The following is a 24881-nucleotide window of genomic DNA, read 5'->3' as shown; positions in this document are numbered from 1 at the left end:
AAGCCTGCATTTAATTTCATTTAATTTAAATCTAAAGTAGTGACTGTAACTTAGTAAAGATAAGCCTTTATACACCATCTAGTTAAAAAGAAACAGTAAAGTGTGTGTTCTTTAGATAAAATCTGAGAAGTAAGCTCAATTATTCATTTTTCCTTTCCTTTTTTTTTTCCCCACTACTGTGAACAAGTAAGGAAGTTGAGAGATGTTTTTCTCTTGTGATACCTGTTGATTTTCAAGTTGCTCTTCATTACCACCACCACCATCACCAAAAATAAAACCATTATAAATATATATAAATATACTTATATGTTTATATTTCCTTCTGTCCATATACCTGATTCTTTAGGACAGGTATATTATTACCAGACCCTTTTGTCACTTACTGCACTGGACTAAAATTTTCAAGCATCAGTTTTCTCACTTGAGCCTAAATGAAAGTCTTCCAAGGCATGAGTCAGCCATGGTTTATCCATCTCCATGTGAGGCAGGCAGGATAAATACAACACAGGAATCTAAGGAACATAGGATGAAAGCGAGACTAGTGAAGAGGCAAGTGATATGGCTTCAGTTAGTAAGCTGGGATTCCCAGAAAGTGAAATCAGTCCTGAGAGGAATAGTCAGGGAAAACTGATTGGAAAACTAAGCCTTAAACGATGAGAAATGGGGGCTGTTAGAGGGAAGCATCAGATAAAAGGAGCAGAAATGAGGGGCACCCGGGTGGCTCAGTGGTTGAGTGTCTGGCTTTGGCTCAGGTCATGATCCCGAGGTCTTGAGATCAAGTCCCACATCAGGCTCCCCACATGGAACCTGCTTCTCCCTCTGTCTCTGTCTCTCCTTCTCTCTGTCTTTCATAAATAAGTAAAATCTTAAAAAAAACAAACAAACAAACAAACAAAAAAAACAAGAATGAGTCTGATGTGTTTCAGGATTCCAGTGACCCTCTCCTGAATTAGTCTAGCAGGCTGTGGATGAGGGAGCATAAGCAACGGCATGGACAGTGATATCCTCTCCTCAGCCACAACCATCCCAGACTCTGCCCCAAGCCCCATGTCCCTTCTCCAGGCCCATACATATCCTTGCATGTGGACAGCTTCCCCGGACCCCCTCCACCCTTTAACATTTCCCGTGTCCCAATATGCTCCTAGTGGCGTATTCAACATTTAGATTCTTAGAGTTTTTTCAAAGAATGCCATGTCTTTTCCTGAACTGTTAATCTTAAATTATCAACAAACTTTTCTCACTTCTCTTACCTTCTTCCTCTACTTCTCTAAAAAAAACTTTCATTCTCTGATCTTCTCCTTCACTGCATTCCCAGAACACACTACTTGCTTTTTCTGAGCAGTTGCATTTCCCTTCCCAAACTAAACAGGTGCTTTCATTCACTTGAGTAGCCTTGTCTCTTAGAAGTGTTCTGAAAGGAAAACTTTTTTCAGTGTTCTTTTTTTTCCTCTCCCTGCCAAAAAAGAAGTATTGCTATGATTTTTTGTAATTTGTGAAATAGGTAAGATTTAAATAGGTAAGATTTTCGACTTAACAACTGGATAAGAAGGTTCCCCCACTGTCACCCCACATGGGACATAACTTCATTCCAAACCATACCAAGAATAATACTGGGCATTACTTGAGCTTCACTTGGGCCTATCCCTGCCAAACTCATAATTAAGGAATAATGAGTTCTAAGTGAAAATTCTTCCTACTTTGGGGAATTTTTGTAAGATTACATCACATAAAATTTGAAGCATTTTATTATAGAATATTTTTGCCCTCTTCTTTACCTAGAGGTGACTTTTCACATAAAGTGATTTGTCTCTAGGGAGGAGGAGACTTCTATATTAGTTTGATAAAGGAATTCTGAATATTAAGCCTAATTCTGTGATGTAAGACCAAAGTGAAGACCCTAAATCAAACAAAAACTCTCAGCAGATTGATCCTAATGGACAAGGGAGGTCTGTTTTTCTTTGTCATGTCTTGCCCTCTCTCCCCTTCAGCATCCGTGTATGGTGGCCTTCCCCACAGATGGGCCTCTCCTGCTGTGCCTGCGTAGGGAGGGAAGTGGGTTCGCAGCTACACACCGAAACTTTTTGGGGAGCGTTGTGGTTGCTCTTTTGCCTTTGCTTTGTGGTGTTCTGAACTGGTGAGGTTCAGCTGGTGGGATTGGCACCAACTGAGCACCGGATCAGCTATCACGGTGGGACCTTCTCCTCCCTTTACGAGCTTTCACACAGTGCAAGAGCCAAAGGTGCCCCAAATGGTCTCTGTGTCACTTCCATTCTGCAAATGCTTAGCAATGGTGATGACTTTCTTAGAGAAAATGAAAGCCTGTACTGGTTACAGGTTTCTGAAGCAGTTGCTAAAACACCTACTGAATTGGCACAAAACATAGTAGTGCTAACAATCAGGTACTGAGGTGTTTGATAAACCTGTGGATTTTCAGGTTCAAACCCTCACTCTTCTACCTCAGTGAGGTGGGGATTCCTGTGTCTAATGAGGGGCCTAGATATGTGCCTTTTAACAAACACTTTGTGAATGTGCCTGGCAAATAGCCATATGTTGGATATGTGTTGTTGTTTTTTTTTAAAGATTGTGTTTATTTGTTCATAAGAGACACAAAGAGGCAGAGGAGAAGCAGGCTCCCTGCGGGGAGCTCCATGCTGGACTCTCCCAGGATCCCGGGATCATACCCTGAGCCCAAGGCAGATGCTCAACCACTGAGCCACCCAGGTGCCCCGAAGCTGTATTATCTTGACCTCTTGTTTCCTTATTTGCAAAATGGGAATATTAATATTCCTTATCATATCCAAGTGTTGTGGGGTTTAGGTAAAGCATGTAAAAGATGAGCACACTCCTAACACATAGTTCGTGCTCGGTAGGCATTGTCTCTCTTTAGTGTTACTGTGTTTTGTATTCTGGGGATGTTTGTATGAGTTGACTACAAATGTCCAATTATATAAGTTCTAAGGTTTCTTTGTAGCCTATTTAATAGGGAAAGAATGAGTTTAAATATGATTAGTATTTGGGATGCCTGGGTGGCTCAGTGAAGTGTCTGACTCTTGATTTTGGCTCAAGTCATGATCTCAGGGCCCTGAGATTGAACCCCCATGGGGCATCTGCCCCTCCCCCTGCTCATGCAAGCACAAGCTCTTTCACAAATTAAATATTTTTAAAAATGTAATTAGTATTTAATTTGCTAATTAATTAGTACTAATTAGCTTAAAATACTGATAAGTAGTTATGGGTATATATGAATATACATTTGTGTACATATTATATAAATTTGTGTGTGTGTGTATATATATATATATAAATTTGTATAAAACCATATACACATTGGAGAGAGAGAGAGAAGTGATTAAGTAATCCAGGCCTAAGAAAATAGAGAAGAGGGGAATTTAAGGAAGTTTTTTCTGAAGAAAGGTTTCTAGTCCATGCTGAGTTATGAAGTTGATTAGAGATTAGTCAGGATACAATGGGGAGGAAGTAAGAGGTGCAAAGAGTAGCCTTAAGAGAACCACATGTTGCTTCATTTGTGTGAAGTTAGGCTGGAATGTGTATCTGGGTGGGTTGGGTGGTTGAGGTTATTGGGAAGAAACCAAAGAAGTCCAAAAGATAAACTGGAGCCAGACCAGGGTCTAATAAATACGCTCTGGTAAGGAGTTTGAATTTTATCCTGAGGGCGAGAGGAAGCCACTAACAGTTACTTTTTTTAAACAGGGGAGTGAGAAGATCAGATATGCACATTAGACAAAGTATCCTACCTTTATGGAAAATGAGCTGGAGAGGGCCAGAAAGTGGGCAGGAAACCAGTAAAGGAGGCTGTTGCAGAAATCCAGTGCCAGTGGCCTAGACTGAAAGCAGCCCTCTTTGCCTGAGTCCTATGTGAAAGCAGGTGGGGATGGCCCTACAGATCCGATTCTGGTGGTGCAAAAGTAATATTGCCTGAGCCTGATTCTCTAGTATGTACACCTCTCGCTGAAGTAAGTTTTACCCTTTTGGAAGTTGCATTAAGTCTCCTAGGCCACAGGAGTGCCATTAAAGCCTGCTTCAGCATACTAAATGGAATGGAATCTCGGCCTGCAGTCAGCCAGTAAATGAATATAACTTATGTTGAATTCCAGCTAATGTACAGTCTTAGAAGTAGCATTAAGTCTGGAAAGTCACTTGGGTACCATTTCAAGTACTGAACTGTGATTTACTTGGTCATACCTCAGTGGCCTATATGTGCCAATATAGCTTCCATGGCCTTTTCTACTGTGTTCCAGGGAATAACTTATGGAATGAAAACACCCATTTTAAAAATATATTTTCTATATCTTACTCATTTTCTTGGTGGATAGGGATTATTGAGGTCAGTATTTATTGTTCAAAAATGTGTAGTATAAATGAAAGTAGCAAGTCATAACCTAGAAATGTGAGGTTTAAATGAAAATAACAAGCCATAACCCAAAGTAATGTTTCCTATTAAATGTATATAATAAAGTTTAAAAAAGTATTGATAGTCACACTCTTATCCAAAAGAAATTTAAATTTTATTTTATAAGGCATGTTTGAAATGCTCATTGTAAGTTTGCTTTACACATATTAATTAAATGTTCACTGATAAATACAGAGTGAGTCACATGCCCATGAAATCCAGTGCTTAACAAAAACAAAACAAACAAACAAACAAAAACCAAAAAACCTGATGTCATCCTGATAAGTCCTGTGAGGTCCCAAACTATGTCTTAGTCATCTTTTTATCCCCATGTAATTATCACCATGAAAATTATGTTATTATTTGTGTGGTATTTAAGTATTTAATATATGTTTAAGTTTGTGATTGCCACATGCTAATGACAGTAATATGGGAAGCTTGTCTGAGGCTCCAGGTTTCATGGCAGAGTAAGTATTAGGAGTGTAAGACCTCTCTGCTTATCTGTGATGGGTGTTATGGGAACTTTGGACAATTGGTATTCCTGAAAGGCACAAATAAAGAAACCTCAAATATGAGTCTGTGATAACTAAATTTGAAACTAGCTTAGGAAATATTTTCCCTTAATAAAAATAACAAAGCCTTGGATCAGGTTTTCAAAGTTCGGAGATGTTTGATAAGTAAGTAGGAAAAGAATTTTAGATATGCAAAGAGATTAAGTCATATTTATCTAGTTTGGGAAAGTAAAAAAGAGAGAAAAGACACATAAATGCAGTGAAGAATTTTAGAAATGTTTACTGAGATAAACAATAACAGTTCCTAACATTTGTGTAGTATTATGGATTGGGCATTGTGCTTTCTAAAACATTATCTCATTTGATCTGGGGAAGAACCTTATGAAGTAGTTTTCCCAGGTAGGGAATCTTAGAGTGGTTAGATGATTTGTCCTAAGTCCAAACAGCTCCTAAGTGATGACTGGAAACCCTGTTTTCTGACTCTTAACATCATACTTAAATGTTGAGCAGCAAATAAATAATTGGCATGTATTAACTACCACATCATACTTGAAGGCCTCTGTGAATAGCTAATTCACACTAAAGACTTTCTCCCTAATGGCCAACACATTTATTGCCTGTATCATTCATTTGCCATAAAATTTTAATTTTTAAAAAAAGGTTTCTCTTTTTATAGAAGAAACACGGCTTCTGAGTAGACAGTTTTAAAATGTCTTGACTTCCTCAATATTATGTGACCAGTGGTTGTGCCCTTCCGTAGATAATGTTTGAGATTTTTTGTGCTTTTTCAAAACGTCTTATGCTTTCAAAAAATATTTCAAATAAAATCACCAAAACATTTTCCTTGTTTTCATTTTTACTTTAGTGAAATAATATGAAAAAATTTTCCATGTAATTAAACATCATTATAATACCATTTCAATGTCTTCATCGTGTTCCATTTTCTGAATAACACCCATTAAGGGCTTGGGAATGCTTTCTATGTTTTGTTATTAGAAATGACACTGAAGAACATCTTTGCTAACAGTCTCTTTATATAAAGCCATATAGTTTTTTCTTAGAGTAAATGTCTGATAATAAAATTGCTGGCTGAAAGTTATTTAATCATTGACCAAATAGCCCAACCGGAAAGGTTGTGCTTATTTAAATTCCCACTTTGTAGCATATGAATGACACTGTTTGCACATTTGCCAATCCCTGATCTTTTAAAAAATCTTTGCTAATATGATTATCAAAAATAGTATATTATTCAGGCACCAGAGTGGCTCAGTTGGTTAAGTGTCAGACTCTTGATTTCAGCTCAGATTATGACCTCAGGGTATTGGGACTGAGCCCCGAGTCAGACTCAGCACTAGGTGTGGAGCCTGCTTGAGATCCTCTCCTTCCCTGCCATTCATATGTTCATTCCTTTTTTTTCTCTCTCTCTCTCTCAATCTATTAAAAAAAAAAAAAAAAAAAAAGCTGCTTTACATAGCTTAACAGTAAGTAAATAAAACCAGGGTGGGAACTGAGATTTGCTTTTATGTTTGTATCCTGCACAATGACTACTGCTTATTGCTGAACACATGTAGACATTCCAAAAATAGAATGTTACCTAGAGAGCACATGTAATATATAAAACAATATATCAATCATGTTCCTCCTTGGCCCTTGTTTTATCAAGTACTTCAAGGGCTGCCATTTATTCTTCTGGGAAATGAAATAATCAGCTTTTTCAGTGGGCCATTATAATGACAAGCACAATTCTGAAAGCATTTAAAAGTATCATTGTAGTTTTTGAGCTTGCAAGAACTTTAAAGATCATTTCATCAGATCCCATCATTTTACGTTAAGCATATTTAATGTAAAGCTATGAAAAAATACTGGTTTGTTCAACAAATTGAAATAGAAAGCTCAGTGTCTAATGTTTGCACAAATGTATGATTTTGCCCATAATTTTATGAGTTACACCCGTGGAAATTTAAATTTCTTTACTCTTTAATCCTTTCCAATATGGTGAAACTAAAAATGTCAACTATTTTAAGAAAACACAGTTTTTGTCATGGCAGTGGATTCTGGTTTTAAAGATAAATGCATTTGCAATGAACTTCAACTCTGTTTTATCTAAATAAGGCTTTCTTACAGGTACATTATTCTGCATAGTTTAGTCAACCATATTTCTTTTCACTTTGTTTTAGGTAGCAGTTTTACAACATCATCAGGATTATATACAGGAAATAATTCACTCACAAATTCCTCTGGATTTAACAGTTCACAGCAGGTAATTTTAAAAGCCACTTTAACTTCAGAATTTTTTTTTTAATGCAACAGATGATTTTCTTAGATCTGTTTACAGTGTACTACTATAAGTGATTGCTTACCTAAGCCTTATAAAATATATTTTTTTCTTTTAAAAATCTCTTCAGTCTTATATGGTGAGCCTTTGCTTTTCAGATTCTTAATTTTACCTAATGCATCATGGAATAGAAAAGGTAGGAAGAATGTATCTGATCTTATGTAAAATTTGTTTGCAAGTAGGCACTTCAGTCAATGGGTACTTGTATGCTCCTTTGTAAATTCGGAGAAGACACACAAACCCAAATATAGTTATATTTGAAAAGTAAGAAATAAGCAGCAGTATTCTGACATAATTTTTGTGTGGTTTGATTTGGTAGGACTATCCATCTTATCCCAGTTTTGGCCAGGGTCAGTACGCACAGTATTATAACAGCTCACCGTATCCAGCCCATTACATGACGAGCAGTAACACCAGCCCAACGACACCGTCCACAAATGCCACTTACCAGCTTCAGGAGCCACCATCTGGCATCACCAGCCAAGCAGTCACAGATCCCGCAGCAGGTAATTATGTGCACTTTATTAGTCCTGCAGGCTGTATTTCTGGTGGTTTAAATGCATTTTTCTACAGTCATATATTCATGCAGTGGTTTCACAGTTTTGGCAAGTTTTGGCAAGGCCTGAATGTAAGTCAAACAGTGTGATTGTGACATTAACTTTATTTAATTTTGTTTGCTGAAAAATTTTAGCGTAAATGGTGTAACTTCAAAAGCACTTAAATTGAGACTTTATTTAGTTGTAAATATACTCAGTTTTCAAGAGCTATATATAATGTTTTAGATACATAATTATATTTAGCTATAATTATTAACTATAATTATAAATATTTGCCCACATACTGAATATAAAAATAAATGATATTACTTTGAATTCAATGTTTATTATAATTAAATATCTCTCCAAAATAAAAAAAGATACCAGAGTTCATAATGGAAAACAGTGATTCCTCTGGCTCACTCTTTCCATGCATGACCTAATTCTGAATTTCATGACTGGGCAAGAGCATTTTCATACTTCTGCACAACCCTTGATAAGCCTTTTCAAATGACAATCTCTCCAGCTCTGGAAATTTTCCTACTATGTATTTGATATTTCTTGCCTTCCATTAGTTTTTTCTGGAACTTTTAATACTGTATGATTAATTTCCTGAATTGGTCTTTATCTATACTTCTATTTTCTCTTGCACGTCGTCTCACCTTTGTCTTGTTAAAAATGTCGTCTCCTTTCATAGATTATGAAGTGATCTCTTATCCTCAAACAATCACAGAGTTTTCTTTCTTTTTGCCTTTTATTCTTAGAGCCCCAGACCACTCTTTGCTACAAGCCAGGTTAAAAATTCTGAAACACACTTCTGTGAGATCATGATCATAGTGTCTTAATTCTAGTTGGTTCCCCTAAATCATGAAAACAAATTTTAGGTGCTAATTTCAATCTGGACAATAAGTTTATCTTACAAATATTAGCAGATGTCCCCCATAAAAAAAAAAATCTCCTTCAGGTTTTTGGTGTTTCACATCGTTTTCCTGAATATATGTGAACACTCTTTTGCTCTAGAGTAGGAAGTTACATCATTCCTAAACTTGTATTCCACCTATAACTAAACTCTTTCTGCACAACTCAACATTTTTATCTTTATCAGATTCCATTTACCTATATTTTTTAAAAGCTAGCTTGATCTATTTTTCACTTAGTTCACATGTGTAATTACAGTTTTCACAGAATCTAGTATACATGTCTTTTAATTAGATTTAACATCTATATAATCGCTCTCAAAAATTGGATTTATTATAGAGCTATTGTAGAATTTTCCTCTCTGCTTCCATCAAGTTGATGTAGGCATCATGAGAAAGGTAATGGCCTGTCCCAATTTTAGGGAAATCTCATGTTTTCATATGAACCATCTGAGTCATGCAAACTTCTTGAGGACTAAAAGGAGCTTTGAAATAGAATAGCTATGTAAACAAGTAGAAAAACTTCAGGATCTGTGGAATAATAGAATGAGAAAAGAAGACAGCAGAGTAATGTTACTTTAATTCATGACATTTTGATTGTGAAGAGTACAATACAAAACAAGCTAGTGAAGACTTAATCATGTTTTTTTAAAATTAAGCTTGATTAGCACTTTCTAAAAAATACCAATTCAGTCATATCAGAAAAGTTTGTGCCATTTTTTTAAGTGAATTTTATTTATCAAAGTGGTGTTGTGTGAAAGAGTGGGGAGGACTAGGCACAGAACCATGTGACATAGGAAATAATGCAAAATTATGATTTTCAAAATGTCTACATGATTTCAAGATCAAATTATTTATTTTAGATTTTATTTGAATAAATGCTCAGTGTTTCAGGTATTCATTTCAATTGCAATATCTTTATGGCTACAGAATAGGAATGAATAGGATTGGGGACAAGTATTTTTCAGGTTTCTTGTATTTACTACTTCCCACTAAAATAAACGTATGTATCAGTCTTCCTTATGTAGTTAGAAGTGAAAAGTTCAGTGAGTTTCCACATTAAAAAGAAATGTGAATTACTTGAGGAATTCAAAGAGGATTTAGTCTGGTGTAGGGGGTTTTGGTTTGTTTGTTTACTTTTGCAGTATGATGGATTCAGCCAAAGTCTTTTGGTGCTAATTTTCCTTTATTACTAGTCATATGTAAGATGGTAGACTTGTCTTCGATGAAAAGGAAGTTTGAATGATAGAGTCCATAAAGTCGTTAAAGAATTCAAAGGAGGGATCCCTGGGTGGCGCAGCGGTTTGGCGCCTGCCTTTGGCCCAGGGCGCGGTCCTGGATATCCGGGATCGAATCCCACGTCAGGCTCCCGGTGCATGGAGCCTGCTTCTCCCTCTGCCTGTGTCTCTGCCTCTCTCTCTCTCACTGTGTGCCTATCATAAATAAATAAAAGTTTAAAAAAAAAAAAAAAAAAAAAGAATTCAAAGGAATGATTTATTATCTATAACCTAATGTTTTGTGATAGAAATAAAAAATAGTTAAAATCATGTCTATTTTGTTGAAATTTCAGATTTTTTTATTTTACATTTAATAATCTGTTCGGTTTAAAGTCACTATTATCTACATTGGAAAAATAGACTCTAGTTATGATCTGATCTTATGTATGGCTAGGTTTCTGCCTTTCAGTTTCAAGAAATTATACTGTTCAGAATGAATACACAGTATATGTGGCTCTCCTCCCATACTTTATAATATCTGTTCTTGTATTGCTTAAGGAATTGTTATGTCATGATGAACATAAAAAGATAATAACCTCACAAGGACTTTTCAGGCTAAACATGTAAATACTCATTATTTGGTGACTATCTAAATAAAATAAAAGTTACATCACCAGGAAATATTTAAGTATTAATCTATTTTGGGAATATGGTGAGGTTTATCTGGTTGTTTAGCAACATTGTAATTTACTTATTGGGCTCAAGAAAATTGTACCTATTCTTTAACTAGCAATGCTCCCTCCCCATTTTGGTTGTTTCTAATTTTGGCATTTATAAATCTATAAATATTTGTGCTCAGGTTTTTTGTATAGGCACAAGTTTTCTCTTTTTTAAAAAAGATTTTATTTATTTATTCATGAGAGGCAGAGACACAGGCAGAAGGAGAAGAAGGCTCCATGCAAGGATCCCAATGCAGGACTCGATCCCAGAACCCCGGGAATCATGCCCTGAGCTGAAGGCAGATGTTCAACCGCTAAGCCACAAACTTAGGTGTCCGTAGACCTAAGTCTTCAAATTGTATAAATACCTAGCGGTGTGATCCCTGAATTACTCTATAAGAGTATGGTTAGTCTTATAAGGAATTGCCAAATTGTCTTCCAAAGTGCTATACCATTTTGTGATCCAATAAGCAATGAATGAGAATCCTGTTGCTCCACTACCTCATCAGCATTTGGTGTTGTCAGTATTTCAGATTTTGGCCATCCTAATGAGGGGTAGCAGTATCTAGTTGTTTTAGTTTGCATTTCCCTAATGAAATATTATGTTGAGTATGTATTCATGTATTTATTTGCTCTGAATATCTTCTTTGGTAGGTGCCTGTTCAAATGTTTAGCCCACTTTTTAATGAGGCTGTTTTCTTATTGTTGAGTTTTAAGTTCTTGTATATTTTGGATGCAAGTTCTTTATCAGATAAGTTTTGCAAATACTTTCTCCCAGTCTGTGGCTTGTCTTTTTAAAATCTCTTAACAGTATGTTTCAAAGAGCAGAAGTTTTTAATTTGAATGAAGTCCATCTTAGCAGTTTTTCTTTTTCATGGAATATGCTTTTGGTTTTGTATCTAGAAATTCATTACCAAGCCCAAGGTCACCTAGGCTTTTTGCTGTGTGATGATCTAGAAGTTTCGTAGTTTTGCCATTTCAAAATGTTTAGGTCTCTGATCCTTTCTGAGTGAAATTTTGTGAAAAGTGTAAGTCAGTGTCTAGATTCTTTTTTTTCTTTTTTCTTTTATTTCTTTTTTGGCATGTGGATGCCCAGTTATTGTAGCACCGTTTGTTGAAAAGCCTCTCTCTTGCCCACTGAGTTACCTTTACTTCATCAAAGATCAGTTGACTATATGTGGGTGGGTCTATTTCTGGGCTCTCTGTTCTCTTTCATCAATTTGTCTATTCTTTTTCTGATACCACAGTGTCTTGATTATTGTGGTTTTGTATAATAAGTCCTTAAGTTGGGTAGTATCACTCCTCTGACTGGGTTCTTCCTCAATATTGTGTTGGCTATCCATGGTCCTCTGCCTTTCCACAGAATCTTTAGTCAGCTTGTCAGTATCCACCAAGGAATTCACTTGAGTTTTGTTTAGAATTGCATTGAATCTAAAGGTCAATTTGGGGAAAACGGAATATATGGAATCTTGACAATATTGAGTCTTCTTATCCATGTACATGGAATATCTCTCCATTAATTTACTTTTTTATTTTTTTCATCAGAGTCCTATAGTTTCCCTCATATAGATTTTATACATATTTTTTAGGTTTTTCTCCTTTTTTTGGTGCTAATTAAATCATGTAACATTTTAAATTCAAATTCAATTGCTCATTGCTGGTATCTAGGAAAGCAATTGACTTCTGTATATAATCCTTATACCCAGAATCTTCTATAATCGCTTACTAGTTCCAGAAGTTTTACTGTTGATTCTTTGATATATTGTTTTACATATACAGGTATGTAATTTGTGAACAGAGATTTATGTCTTTCTTCCTACTCTGAATATCATTTGTTTCCTTTTCTTACCTTATTGCATTAGCCAGGACAGTGTTGAATAGGAGTGGTACAGGAGACATCCTGTCTGGTTTTCGTGATCTTAGAATACTGATTTCTCATCATTAAGTGTGATGTTAGCTATATATTCTTAATAGATATGTTTTATCAACTTGAGGAAGTTTTCCCTTGTCCCCCGTTTGCTCAGCATTTGTGTCATGAATTGGTATTGGATTGTATCCAGTGCTTTTTCTGCATCTGTTGATATGATCATATGATTTGTCTTCCTTAGCCTGTTGATGTGATGAATTACATTAATTGATTTTCAAATGCAGAACCAGCTTTTCCTACCTGGAATAAATCCCACTTTGTCATGGTGTATAAATCTTTATATACATTGTTGGATTCAGTTGTGCTAATATTTTAAGAATCTTTGAATCTATGTTCATGAGATGTATTGGTCTGTGGTTTTCATTTCTTATAATGTCTTTGTCTGGTTTTGGTATTAGGATAATAGTGGATAACTATTAGGATAACATCATAGACTAAGTTAGGAAATGTTTTTTTCTGCTTCTATTTTCTGGAACAGATTGTAAAGAATTCATATCATTTATTTCCTAAATATTTGGTAGAATTCACCAGTGAAGCCATCTAGGCCTAGTGCTGTTTTGGAAGGTTAATTATTGATTCAATTTCTTTAATATATATAAACCTATTCAGATTATCTATTTCTCCTTCTGTGAGTAGATTGTCTTTCACAGAATGGTTCATACTATGTAGGTTATATAATTGGTGGGCATAGAATTACTCATAATATTCCTTTATTACCATTTAATGTTCAGGGGATTGGTAGTGATGGCCTTTTTCATGTCTGATATTAATGATTTGTGTCTCCCCCCCCCCCCCTTTTTTTTTTCCACCTTGGTTAACCTGGCTGGAGATTTATCAGTTTTATTGATCTTTTCAAAGAGCCAACTTTCCATTTCATTGATTTTTTTTTTTCCTTATTGTTTTCCTGTTTTCAATTTCATTGACTTCTTTGATTTTTTTTTATTTCTTCTTTCTTTTGATTTAATTTGGTCTTCTTTTTCTAGTTTCCTAAGGCTTGAAGCTTAGATTGTTGATTTTAATACATGCTGTAAATGCTTTCAATTTCCCTCTAAGTATTGCTTTTGTGCACCCACAAAACTTAATGTTTCTATTTATTTTTATTTAGTTCGAAATATTTTTATTTCCATTATCATCAAAACCCTTTTAAAGATATATGTATTTATAAACATTTTATGGAGAAAAATATTAAAGACTTAATGATGTATGAGTATGTATCCTTTGTGATGGTTGTCTAATTATTCACATTTTTCCAGTTAAGTGGTTTTCAGTTGTTAAAGAATGTGTTTAGTTTCTGAGAATAAAAATATCCCATGGTAAATTCAAATTCCACTATCTATAGGAGAAAATTTTGGTCAGAGTCAACTCTTTCCTTTTTTATTCAATTCTAAGACTTGTAAGACAATATCACAGTTAAATTCATGGTTACTTAAATTTTAAGTGGTAGTTTTCATTTTTAAATTTCTTTTTTAAAACAATCCTTTGCAAAGTAAGTGGTTTTCTTTTATGTTCAAAAACATATAGACGTAAGAAAAAAAAAGGAAAAAGTCATTTAGGATGTTTTCCTTTTGTATCTGAACTCAAATATTATCATCTCTTAGCCACTGACATGTGAAGAATGTTATTTTTTTATACTAAATACTAAAATTTTAAGGCATATTATTATCAACATAACTTTTTTTTCAAAAAGTGATAAAAATTATTTCACCACCACTTGAGAGTAATTGTCATGAAGGAATTTGCTAAATTGACTCTTAGAGTACTTAAGCCATTCTTTTTTTTAAAGATTTTTTAAAATTTATTTATTCATGAGAGACACCGAGAGAGAGAGAGAGAGAGAGAGAGAGAGAGAGAGAGAGAGAGAGAGAAAGGCAGAGACACAGGCAGAGGGAGAAGCAGGCTCCATGCAGGGAGCCTGATGCGGGACTCAATCCCGGGACTCCAGGATCACGCCCTGGGCCAAACCGCTGAGCCACCCAGTGATCCCCTTAAGCCATTCTTTTAAAAATACTTTTCTTTATCATATGACTTCCATATATCTGATCAAAATATGAATTTATTTGTAATTCATTTACTGTACTGTGCTTAAATAATTTAGCTTGAGCACATTTTTGGTCAAAAATCTCTTAGAGCATCTTATAATTATGACAGCTATCATAATAATACACAGTAAAAATGTAATTGATGTTTTTAGAGCTTTACACTATATGTAATCTTATACCCATGAAGTGTAGGTACTATTTGCCCCATTTTACAGATGAGGAAAATGAGGCACATAGCTCTTAAGTGCTCAATAAAGAATAAGTATTATTGAGGTAATCAAGAATTTTGAGGCCAAATTTTTGTGAAAGTACTAGTCATCTGTAACATTGTATTTTTGAAATAAAGCAATCAGAGAAAAGAGTAAATGGTAAATAAAACACATTAATGTGAAATAAAGCTAATTATTTGTTCATTAGGAGTGAATTTTAATATGGATGCTATAGAAAAGTTAGGTTTTCCAAGGATTTGTTCATTCAAATTCTTACCAAAAAGGTAGACTTTGAAATCTACCTTTTCATGCTCTGACCGCATGCAGACGATTTACTGGTTAAGGTGATGTACGGGAATCTTGCCAATATTGAATTTCAAGTGACAGAGGAAAAATCAGTATAAGAGGGAATTCAATATGCATGGGAAACCATTTGTTCCCTCTGCTTCTTTGATCCTTGCCAAGGCCCAGGAAAATAGAGCAAAGCGCCTGAAAACCGGGAACATTCTTGTGCAAAGTTGCAGGGGAACTCTGAGCTCTCACAGGAATTCAGTGTGACAGGATGAAAAACTAAACTGCTGGCCGTCTCCCTTATAAATGCAGGAAATTTGGGCCGCATCTATACTACCGAACATGCCTACATCTGTCCACTGTAGAAACAATCCTGAGGTTTGCAAACAGCATGCATCTTGACTCCTACCGTTTTGCCAAGTGAGCAATTCTGAAAATCTTTAGGCCATGCTTGCTCATTCTTACTAATAATGCCTTGTGGACTTTGGAGAAGTTTACAATTTGTTCAGCTCAAAAATAAACTCATTTACTGAAACAGTTTTAACTAACATGCTGGAAACATTTGTCGGCAAAACAAATATTTGTGTCTAAAATGGTCAGGCTATTAAGATGTGAGAAAACAAAACAGATGTTTGTTTGGGGTTGTTGGGTTTGTTTGTCTTGATGGCATTTGCTTTCTTTTTTCTTTCCCCTCAACCCCAGAGAAAACACAGTGTCAACCTTAATGAGATTATAAAATTCTTGAAAATTAAGTTCATTTTTGTTTTATATTGTCAGGAATATCATAAATATAAGTTGCCTTATTGTTGAGTTTTGGACTGTGTTTCTAAGAAGTAAAAAAAAATCAGTGCTTTAGCATTTTCCTGTTTGGTGCCTCATTACTGGTTTGACTAATTTTTTCAGTTTGTTGTCTGGAAGTCAGGATGCTATATAGAGTCAATTTTAGTATATGTGGATTCAAATATGTAATTCTTTCTTCTACTTATACTTATGATTTGTATATAAATACCCAAAATAAAAAAGCATATATTATTGAGCTAAATTTGTTTGCTATCCCTCCCAAACATTTATTACTGTATCTTCTTTTGTAGCTAATTGATTCATTGTTTCTGTAAAGCATTAAGCATCCTCTGGGACCAACACAAATCAATGTAATAAGTTTCCTTATTTAAGTTGGAGGACAACAGCATTTATGGATACGATTTTTTAATGGGAGATGGTTCAGAAAAGAATATACAAAATTATCTGTGTTTACCATCCCTTCACCTCATTTAATTTGGATTGAATGGTTTCTGGGGAAAGTTTTGAATTAATTTATATTTATTTTCAGGGGGAGGGTAGGTAATTTTATTTTATTTACATATGTGTTTTTCTTGAAATATAGTTAATATACAATGTTACATGAGTTTCAGGTATACAACATAATAAATTGACAAATCTGTACATTATGCTTACCCTTACCACAAGCATAACTCCTGTCACCATACACCACTATCGCGATACCACTGACTATATTCCCTATGCTATACCTTTCATCCCCATGATTTATCTAGATTAACTTTTATTTTATTTTTTTATTATTTTATTTTTTTATATTTTATTTATTTATTCATGAAAGACATGGAGAGAGAGAGACAGAGACAGAGACACAGGCAGAGGGAGGAGCAGGCTCCATGCAGGAAGCCCAATGTGGGACTCGATCCCGGGTCTCCAGGATCAGGCCCTGGGCTGAAGGCGGTGCTAAACCACTGAGCCACCCAGGCTGCCCTGGATTAACTTTGAAATACAACTTTTAAATTGATGGATTCATGGCTATCGATTTTAGTCCAAGTTCGATAGCCAAAAATTTACGTTTAATGCATTTTTTAAATTTACTGAAGAAGAATATATGAGCATGGGACAAAATTATAAAACTATAGAAGGGTTTCCAAAGAAGAGTAAAATTCCCTTAATCATTTATAGCCAGTTTTTTTTTTTAATCAATTGAGTTTCTTGTGTACCTTTCCAGGGATACATATTGCTTATATAAACATATAAAAAGCACCTGCCCCTGGACACTTTTTTCCATATTCAAATATGTATACTTTCTATTATTTTTCTTTTTCCATAAAGAGAATATATACTATTCTATCCCCTACTTCTTTTTTTTACTTAACATATGGAGAAAAATTTAATAGGTATTTTTGATGTGGATTTTCGATGAGAGTATAATAACTATATTTTTTAGTGCATACTATGTGCCAGGCATTTTTCTAAGCATTGCTCATGCATGAACTTAGCTCATTCCTACCCAGCTTCATGAGATAAGCAGTGTTCTTAGTATCTCCATTTTACAGATGGAGGAGCTAAGGAGAGAGGTCCATGACAGCATGAGCATTTACCCTCCAGTAGCTTGACTACAAACATGAATTGTTGATTAGGCAAGCATGCTGCTTCTAGAAGCCACTGTGTCTGAAGTTTCAAACAAGCAAAATAATGGAAATGTAAACAAAGGAGAGGCAGTAGCGATCTGGTGCTCATTTTCTTAAATTATTCAAAGAACTGAGCAAAGGCATATATTAGCAGGTATTCCATTAAATATGTGTTAAGTAATTTGAATGAACTCTGCTCATAAAATAGTGTGGGTCTGAAATTACAGGGAAGTGATCATGTAGTATATTTAAGGTTATCTGGTAGTATTCCCTGAATTATAAGATCAGTTTGTGGATATCTTGGATAATCTAACATCCAATTGCACACTTTTCCTAAATGTGCTCCATCCTCACTCTTTATCCTATGTAACTGCCTGTCATGGACTTGCTTAGAGAACAATTTTTCACATCTCTACATCCCCTATCCTTCCCTAAGGACCTAGTTCTCTACATTACTAATTTCCTTTTTCTTTTCTTTTCTCTATTTCTCCATTTGCCTCTCACGGTTGATGAGCACTAAGTATAGGGGTAATATTATTCTTGTATCAAGGAAGAGGGAAGCCATTCTTTGTAAAGTATGAGTAGGCATCTTAATATAGTAGTCACCTTCTAACATTTTTGAGAATATTTACATGACCCCTTCAGAAACTTTATCAAGTACCTCTTCATAAAATTAAAACTGCATTTTCTTCAGTACCATTAGTTAAGACAGATTTTACTGTTGCTTACTTTATGTAAGTCCTGATACTTGAGTACAAATTTCTAGTATTTTACATTGTATATTTGTGGTATTCACCTGGATTGTTGATTTACTTGATAATCATGGATTGATTTAGAAATCCTGTCTGCCATTGATTCTGTGGAAAATAGCTCCCAGGTCCCAAGCAACTGCTTTAAAAATATGTAAAACAGAGGCACCTAGGTGGCTCGATTGGTTAAGGGTCCCACTCTTGATTTCAGTTTGGTCATGATCTCAGGGTCGTGGGATCCACAGTGTGGGTGGAGCCCGCTTGGGATTCTCTCTTCCTCTGCCATCCCCCTGTACCTCTTGCTCTGAAGCACGTGCGCGCTCCCTCCCTCTCAAAAAAAAAAAAAAAAAAGATAAAACATAGCTGATTTGTAAATCGACAGATCTCTTGTATCTGCAAGTACATTTTCAAATGAAGCAATTGGGCAATAGGGAATTTTGTTAGAAGGGACCTTACAGGTTCTTTTGCTGAAGACTTTGAATAAGCAATCTAGAAATATTATTTCTTTCCAAAGCTGCATAGCCCATCACTGCCAGCATCTCTTAATGTTATGGCTGGAATGGCAACCTTGGGAGACAGTGTCATGTGGTGTGGCCTTTCCCACACTGCTCTGGGGAAGCACTACCATCTGTGAAAGATGGGGCCAGATAGCCTTTAATGAGTTCCAAAGCAGGATAGGTGAGGGAGACAAATTGTTAGGTTGAAAGTTAGCAGGGCTCCTGTACTTGAGGTCTTTCCTGATCCTTTGATACAGTAATATCCACTGAGAACTGAATATAATACACAGTGCACCTCAATCATACTTGGCTGGAAACCATTCTCCACCCACCTTCCGCCCCCACAGTGGGTATCTGTGAACTTGGGCACTACACTTCCTCACAATATAATTAAGAAAAAGGAGTGGTAGCTAAGGATTTGGGGTTGGGCTAACCTGGATTTGAATCCTGGTTTTGTTATTTATTCTGGGCAGGTCACTTAGCACTTCAGAGTATCAGTTTTCCATTAAATGAGGATAATACTACTCATGTGTATGGGATGAATGTGAGGATGACGTTATGTAAGTGGCCAGCAAAGCGACACCTGCTAGGCCCTCAAGTATTTATTTCTTCCATGCGTGCATTTAGCAGATACTTATAAATGCTTACTGTGTCCAGGCCCTGTGTTTGGCCCAGGGGATATAGAGGTGACAAGAAGGGCAAGATCCCTGGCAAAAGGAAGCCAGTGTGTTTTCTTCCTTCTTGAAGATTATTACTGTGGTGCATTGTGCATTGTGGTTGTTTCAGATGCTTCAGCCCCCAAAGTGGTGTTCACCAGTTTCCTTCATATAGTATGAGTAGAAGAGGTTGAAGCCAGAGGTTGAAATGTGTGAGGATGGATGATTGAAGTTTCTATGAGATTGTCCACAGAGTACTGGAGACAATGGCTGTACTCCAGGGATGATAAAACTCTTAATTTACTTACTAAACCTTGACTGAGGAATTAATTTACTGAAGAGACCGTAATCAGTGATTGTGTGAAAGGGAAGTAATGATTATGGAATACAGATAGAGAAGTCAAAGCAATTCTCTAAAATTAGTTCAAATATATATTAATCTATGACTTGTGGTTAACCCTATAACATTAGTCAACAGATCTACTTGCCTTTAGTTTATTTTACCCAAGTTTCTATGGCAGAGTTCTATGACCATAACTTAAAGTTGTTAAGATTCCTTTATTTTAAGTCTTCTCCTCTTTGATAAGGTAATATTCAATGAGAATCTAATATAATGTAATTTATTCAAGACCTTACTGAGGTTTTGGTGGTTTCTTTATTTGGCCAAGACAGAAATAACTCCCACTTAAAAAATCCAGTATAACATCATCATGGTCATACTCTGTGGCACGTAATTTTGAAGGCTTGATCACCTACTACTTCATAGTCTACAAGAATCCCAAGAAGCGTTTTGAGGACTCTTATGAGCCTTCTCTCAGGGCTGTGGCCTTCCACATGGGGATTTTCCCTGATAAGGTCCCTTTATCTTCATAAAGCTTTCTGTCCTCAGCAGAGGTAACTTAGTAAAGCATAGAGGTTTCCACTCAACTGAGCAACCGAGAATAGCTCCACTTCAAGTAACTCGTTAGTATAACCTTTTACCTCGTTGCTTCTTAATACTCAAGGAGACACTCACTTCTGTCAGCTACCAGAAAGACACATAATGCCTCAATCTTCTAGATGTTTTCAATTTTACCTTTAAAATAAGCAAGGTGCCCCACCTCAGTGCTTTGTAGTCTGAAGTACTGAGTCAGCCAAATGGAGTCTGCTGTGGTCAGCCAGAGAAGTAAAAAACCTATGAAACCTGCTGTTTTATTTACCTTGAGGTTCCTGGTGTCACACAACATCCTCTCCATGAGCAGTCTTGTGAAGCATTTTTGTCTCATCTCTGTGCTAGAAATACCTGTTTCTGTAGAAAATTTGTTATGTCTCATTGCATGTGCACCGAACAAGTCCTAGAACTATGTGTGCCATTGACTGCTTAGGTCAAGAAGACCTGTGTGACCACTCTCTCTCCTGGCTTTATGGCTTTATTTTACCTTTCCCACTTCAGTGTTTTACTAATGTACTTGCTCATTAAAAAATAAAATTACTATATAGTCACTGTGTACATATTTGGGGGGGTTAAACCCATTTGAAGAAAGGTAGAATATAAATTATACAGAAGATACTATTAACTAAAATGTCTTATTAGACAAGAATAGGAGCAAGAAAATAGATTTATTTCCTCCACTCCATTTTCAGGAAGCACTTATTTTCCAAATGTTGCATTATAACTACCTTTGTGAATGTCGCCATTTTGGTTATTATGTGCATAAAAACCTCTTCAAGATTCTCCTAATTATAGCCTCCCAAGAGCACACACCTGCCCATCTTTTCTTCTCTTTGCTCAAAGTCCCAAACTACCATGTCTAATAGGCCTGTTATTTGTTTCAATCCAACTAATTTATATAAGAAAGCACGTTGCCAACTGCAAAATGCCTCCCAAATGTAAGAATTCATTTTCTCTACCACTGACATTATTTTCAACTTCTGCAGTTTATTTTCCATCCCTGATGACATTTTAAATGTTCTCCCTTTAAGTATTCTAAGAATGTTCTTTCTGTGGAGTCTCTTTCCTTTCCAGTTTGCCATTTAATGTTTTCCCTAAAGCATCTGTTTCAGTACATTTGTTCATCTAATTACCTCCCTTGACTCACTTTTAATATTGATAAAGTTTATCGAGGAAGCACATTTCTCTTGAGACTTATTCCTTAATCTTGCTATTAAATTTCATTACACTATTCCCCAATTGAAGGAAAGGCAGAAAGCAAGGTTTCTTCTATGTTCAAATGTGAATGAAGGTTTGAAGATGTTCTTCAACATTCCATTAGCTATTCATTGAGCAGCTCTTAATTACAATATTGTCTTAGGTTCCGCAGGGATACAGGGAGTGAGATGATTGGTTATTCCCTGTCCTTAAGGAGCATTTATGTGAATAGCCAAACCCAATAAAGGTTGCATTTAAGAAATGTGCTAGAAGAAGCAAAGTATTCTGGAAGAATAGGAGAACAGAAATTTCTTCTATAAAGTATTTGAAGAAAAAAATAATGAATAAAAGGGGTGAAATTTATCCTCTGTATTGAAAGATATAAATGGGTGAGAGAGAATAGGGATGAGATATTTATTCAAGGCTAGAGAAATAGACCCATTTATTTATCCATGTAGCTATTTATTTATTTATTTGACAGAAAACACAGTAGGCAGAGCGGCAGGCAGAGGGAGAGGGAGAAGCAGGTTCCCTGTTAAGCTGGGAGCCTGATGGTGGAGCTCAATCCCAGGACCCCCAGGCTCATGACCTGAGCTGAAGGCAGACACTTAACCAACTAAACCACCCAGATGCCCCAGAGAAATAGACCCTTTTAAATGGGCTCAACAGTGGTATCATTTCTGTCAGAACAAACTTAAGCTACGTATAAATTTCACTGAAGAATGAAAGGTCGCCTTATGATCATCTTTATGAGTAAGATAACTGAACCTGAAGAGATAGCTTTGAACAATTCACTTCCCACCACCACACTAACATGTTTGTATGAAATACTTTAGCATGCATTATCTTATATAATCTTCATGGCTCTGCTGTCTTCATTTTACTGTTGAGGAAACCAAAGTACAGATAATGTCAGGATAATTCCATAAATTACAAGTTACCAAGCCTGTTCAGATCCTACTGTCTGAATTTGTAGCTTATTCTTTCTACCACAATGAAATGTGAACTATTCAATTTTCCATGTTCAGTAAGTTGAGGAGAATGTGGAAATGGACCAAAGTTTGCAAGACCCATTCCCTCCACAGGTGGGGTATTCCCCAAACATGAAAAGGGATGAGTTCACATTTTTGACATCAGTACAGGTTCAGTAATCCATGCAGCTAAGCTTTGGTCCCTGACAGCTCTCCCTCTGACCCCAGATCTCCCCAGGCAGGTGCCCATCAGAAACTGCCATCCCTATGGAACAAGGGTTCTGGCTTAGGGAAGTGATGTGCTGAGAAAAGAGAAGACTGGTTCAGTCAGGCATGTGAAACAGGAGAATGCAGATGGAGTGAGAGAAATAATTACAGAGCCTACAGGAAGCCCTGTTCAATCCACCCCTCTACTTGTCAACCCTGATGTGTCTTCTTTTTCTGTGAAGGGTAAGGTCTACTCTGCACTGAATGAAATAAGTTGAACTCAGAAGATGAAATCAGGAACCAAGTATGCCCAAGTTCTCTTCCTGACGATCCATCCTGAATGACCATGAAGGCACATTGATAAATACTTAACTGTGACACATTCTTCAAGAGAATGGTGAAATCAAATTTTACATGAAGAGTTATCAGGGATCACAAGCACCTTGTGACCCAGAGATGGTCCACATGCCAGCTTGTTATCTCATTCAACAGCAGATGTCTGCAGGGTCTCTGGTATATCTCAGGCACTGTTTTAGACACAGGGCATTCAGCAGTGAATAAGATGAAGTCTGTGTCCTCAAGGAGTGTTTATATTTAATCAAAGCACACATATTACAAGTAAATGTAAAATGCCTCTGGTAGTCAGAAGCGTCTGGAAGGATGACATGGTTTATAAAATAGGGTTAGGGCAGAAGACTGGTCTGACAGAGTGACATTTTAGCAGAGACCTGAAATTACTGAGTGGAGAGCCACCTCCTAGTTTGGGGAAGAGCTTTCTGGGAGAGGAAATGGCAGTTGGTGGATGGAGCAGCAACAGAAAGGCCAATGTCACTGGAGCTCTGGGGTGGAGTATGAGAGGGGGGTAAGGGTAGGCAGGGAAGGAGCCAGATCATAGCAGGCATGTGGGCATGGGAAGGACTTTGGATTTTATGTTTGTTTTGAATGAGATGAAAAGTGTTTAAGCAAAAAGTGACGTGATGCCATTACATTTAAAGGAGAATCTGTCTGGTTGTTGGGCAGAGAATAAGCAAAGGTAAGAAGGGGTGTGGTTGTGGTCATGCAGATGGTTCCAGTGGCCCATGGAGAGGCAACTTGGCCAAGCTCAGGTGCCTAGGGGTGGAGGTGGTGAAAGTGGTCAGATTTGAGAGAGATTACGAAGTAGAGCTATCAGGATTTGTCAATAGGTTGAATGTGAAGAATAAGAAAGGAATCACGGATGACACCACAGTTTGGAGCCCAAACACCAAAAAAAAAAAAAAAAAATGCATTTTCCACTTCTTAATATGGAGGAAATAGCAGGAAGAGAAAGTATTGTTGGAGAAATCAAGATTTCTATTGAGCACATATTAAGTGTATGGTGCCTATTAGAAATCCAGGGGGAAATGGCAAGTGAGTTGATGAATAAGTCTGTTGTTGATAAGATAACTTAGGACCTAAATTTGTGAGTCATCACAGATGCCATTTAAAGCTCATGTGCCTGGATGAGAGTTGACCAGGGCAGCGAGTATAAATACAGAAAGGGAGAGAGCCAAACATGGAGCCTGGCCTTGCAACCAAGAATGGAGCCTCCCAGAAGCCAAGGGAAGCAAGTGTTACAGACAAAAGGAGTAATGAGCTGTGTGTCATGCTGGCGAAAGGTTGAGAGAAGAGGAACTTGAGACTTGACCATTGGGTCTGACAGGGTGAGGGTCACTGGTGATGTTGACAAAGGTTGGTGGTAGTGGAATATTGGAGAGAAGAACCTAATTGGACTGAGCTCAGAAGGGACTGGAGGAGAGGAAATTGATGCAGCAAATATTTACGACTCTTTTAATAATTCTTGCTTTGTACTATAAGGTAACAGAGACTGGAGAATCTAGGGGGTGATTTTTTAGGCAAGAAATATATCTGGCTTGTGTGCACATGTGAGTGATCCAGAGGAAGGGGACACTTGGCCAAAGGGGGTGCGAGTGGGCTGGGATCTCATGCCTCAGTGAGGGGCTGGCAGAAAGTTCACCCATATAACATGAGGGGAGGAAGACTATGCATAGAAAGTACTAGTAAATGTGTTTTCCTGGGTATGCAGAGTGTAGAGGGTGAGTGCTTTTTGCTTACGGGCTTGGTCACGAAAGAGAGTGGCAAGTGGTCTTATGCTGTTACTTCTGACACT

The 24881-nt window shown here is 36.5% G+C and overlaps 1 protein-coding gene across 14 annotated transcripts in view; it reads left to right on the top strand.

Annotated features, from left to right (window-relative positions):
- Nucleotides 1-24881, top strand: part of EYA1 (EYA transcriptional coactivator and phosphatase 1) — a 418629-nt gene that overhangs the window by 302830 nt on the left and 90918 nt on the right. For all 14 annotated transcript variants that reach the window (XM_038579507.1, XM_038579505.1, XM_038579506.1 and 11 more), the window contains 2 exons: nt 7101-7183; nt 7578-7764. In XM_038579507.1, the coding sequence (XP_038435435.1) occupies nt 7101-7183; nt 7578-7764 (270 nt within the window). The remainder of the gene's footprint in view (nt 1-7100; nt 7184-7577; nt 7765-24881) is intronic.

Source organism: Canis lupus, chromosome 29 (genome assembly GCF_011100685.1).
Source record: "Canis lupus familiaris isolate Mischka breed German Shepherd chromosome 29, alternate assembly UU_Cfam_GSD_1.0, whole genome shotgun sequence".
In the NCBI taxonomy this organism is placed as follows: domain Eukaryota; kingdom Metazoa; phylum Chordata; class Mammalia; order Carnivora; family Canidae; genus Canis; species Canis lupus.
The sequence above is the reverse complement of the archived record's forward strand: the minus strand, read 5'-3'. Positions and strand labels throughout refer to the sequence as shown.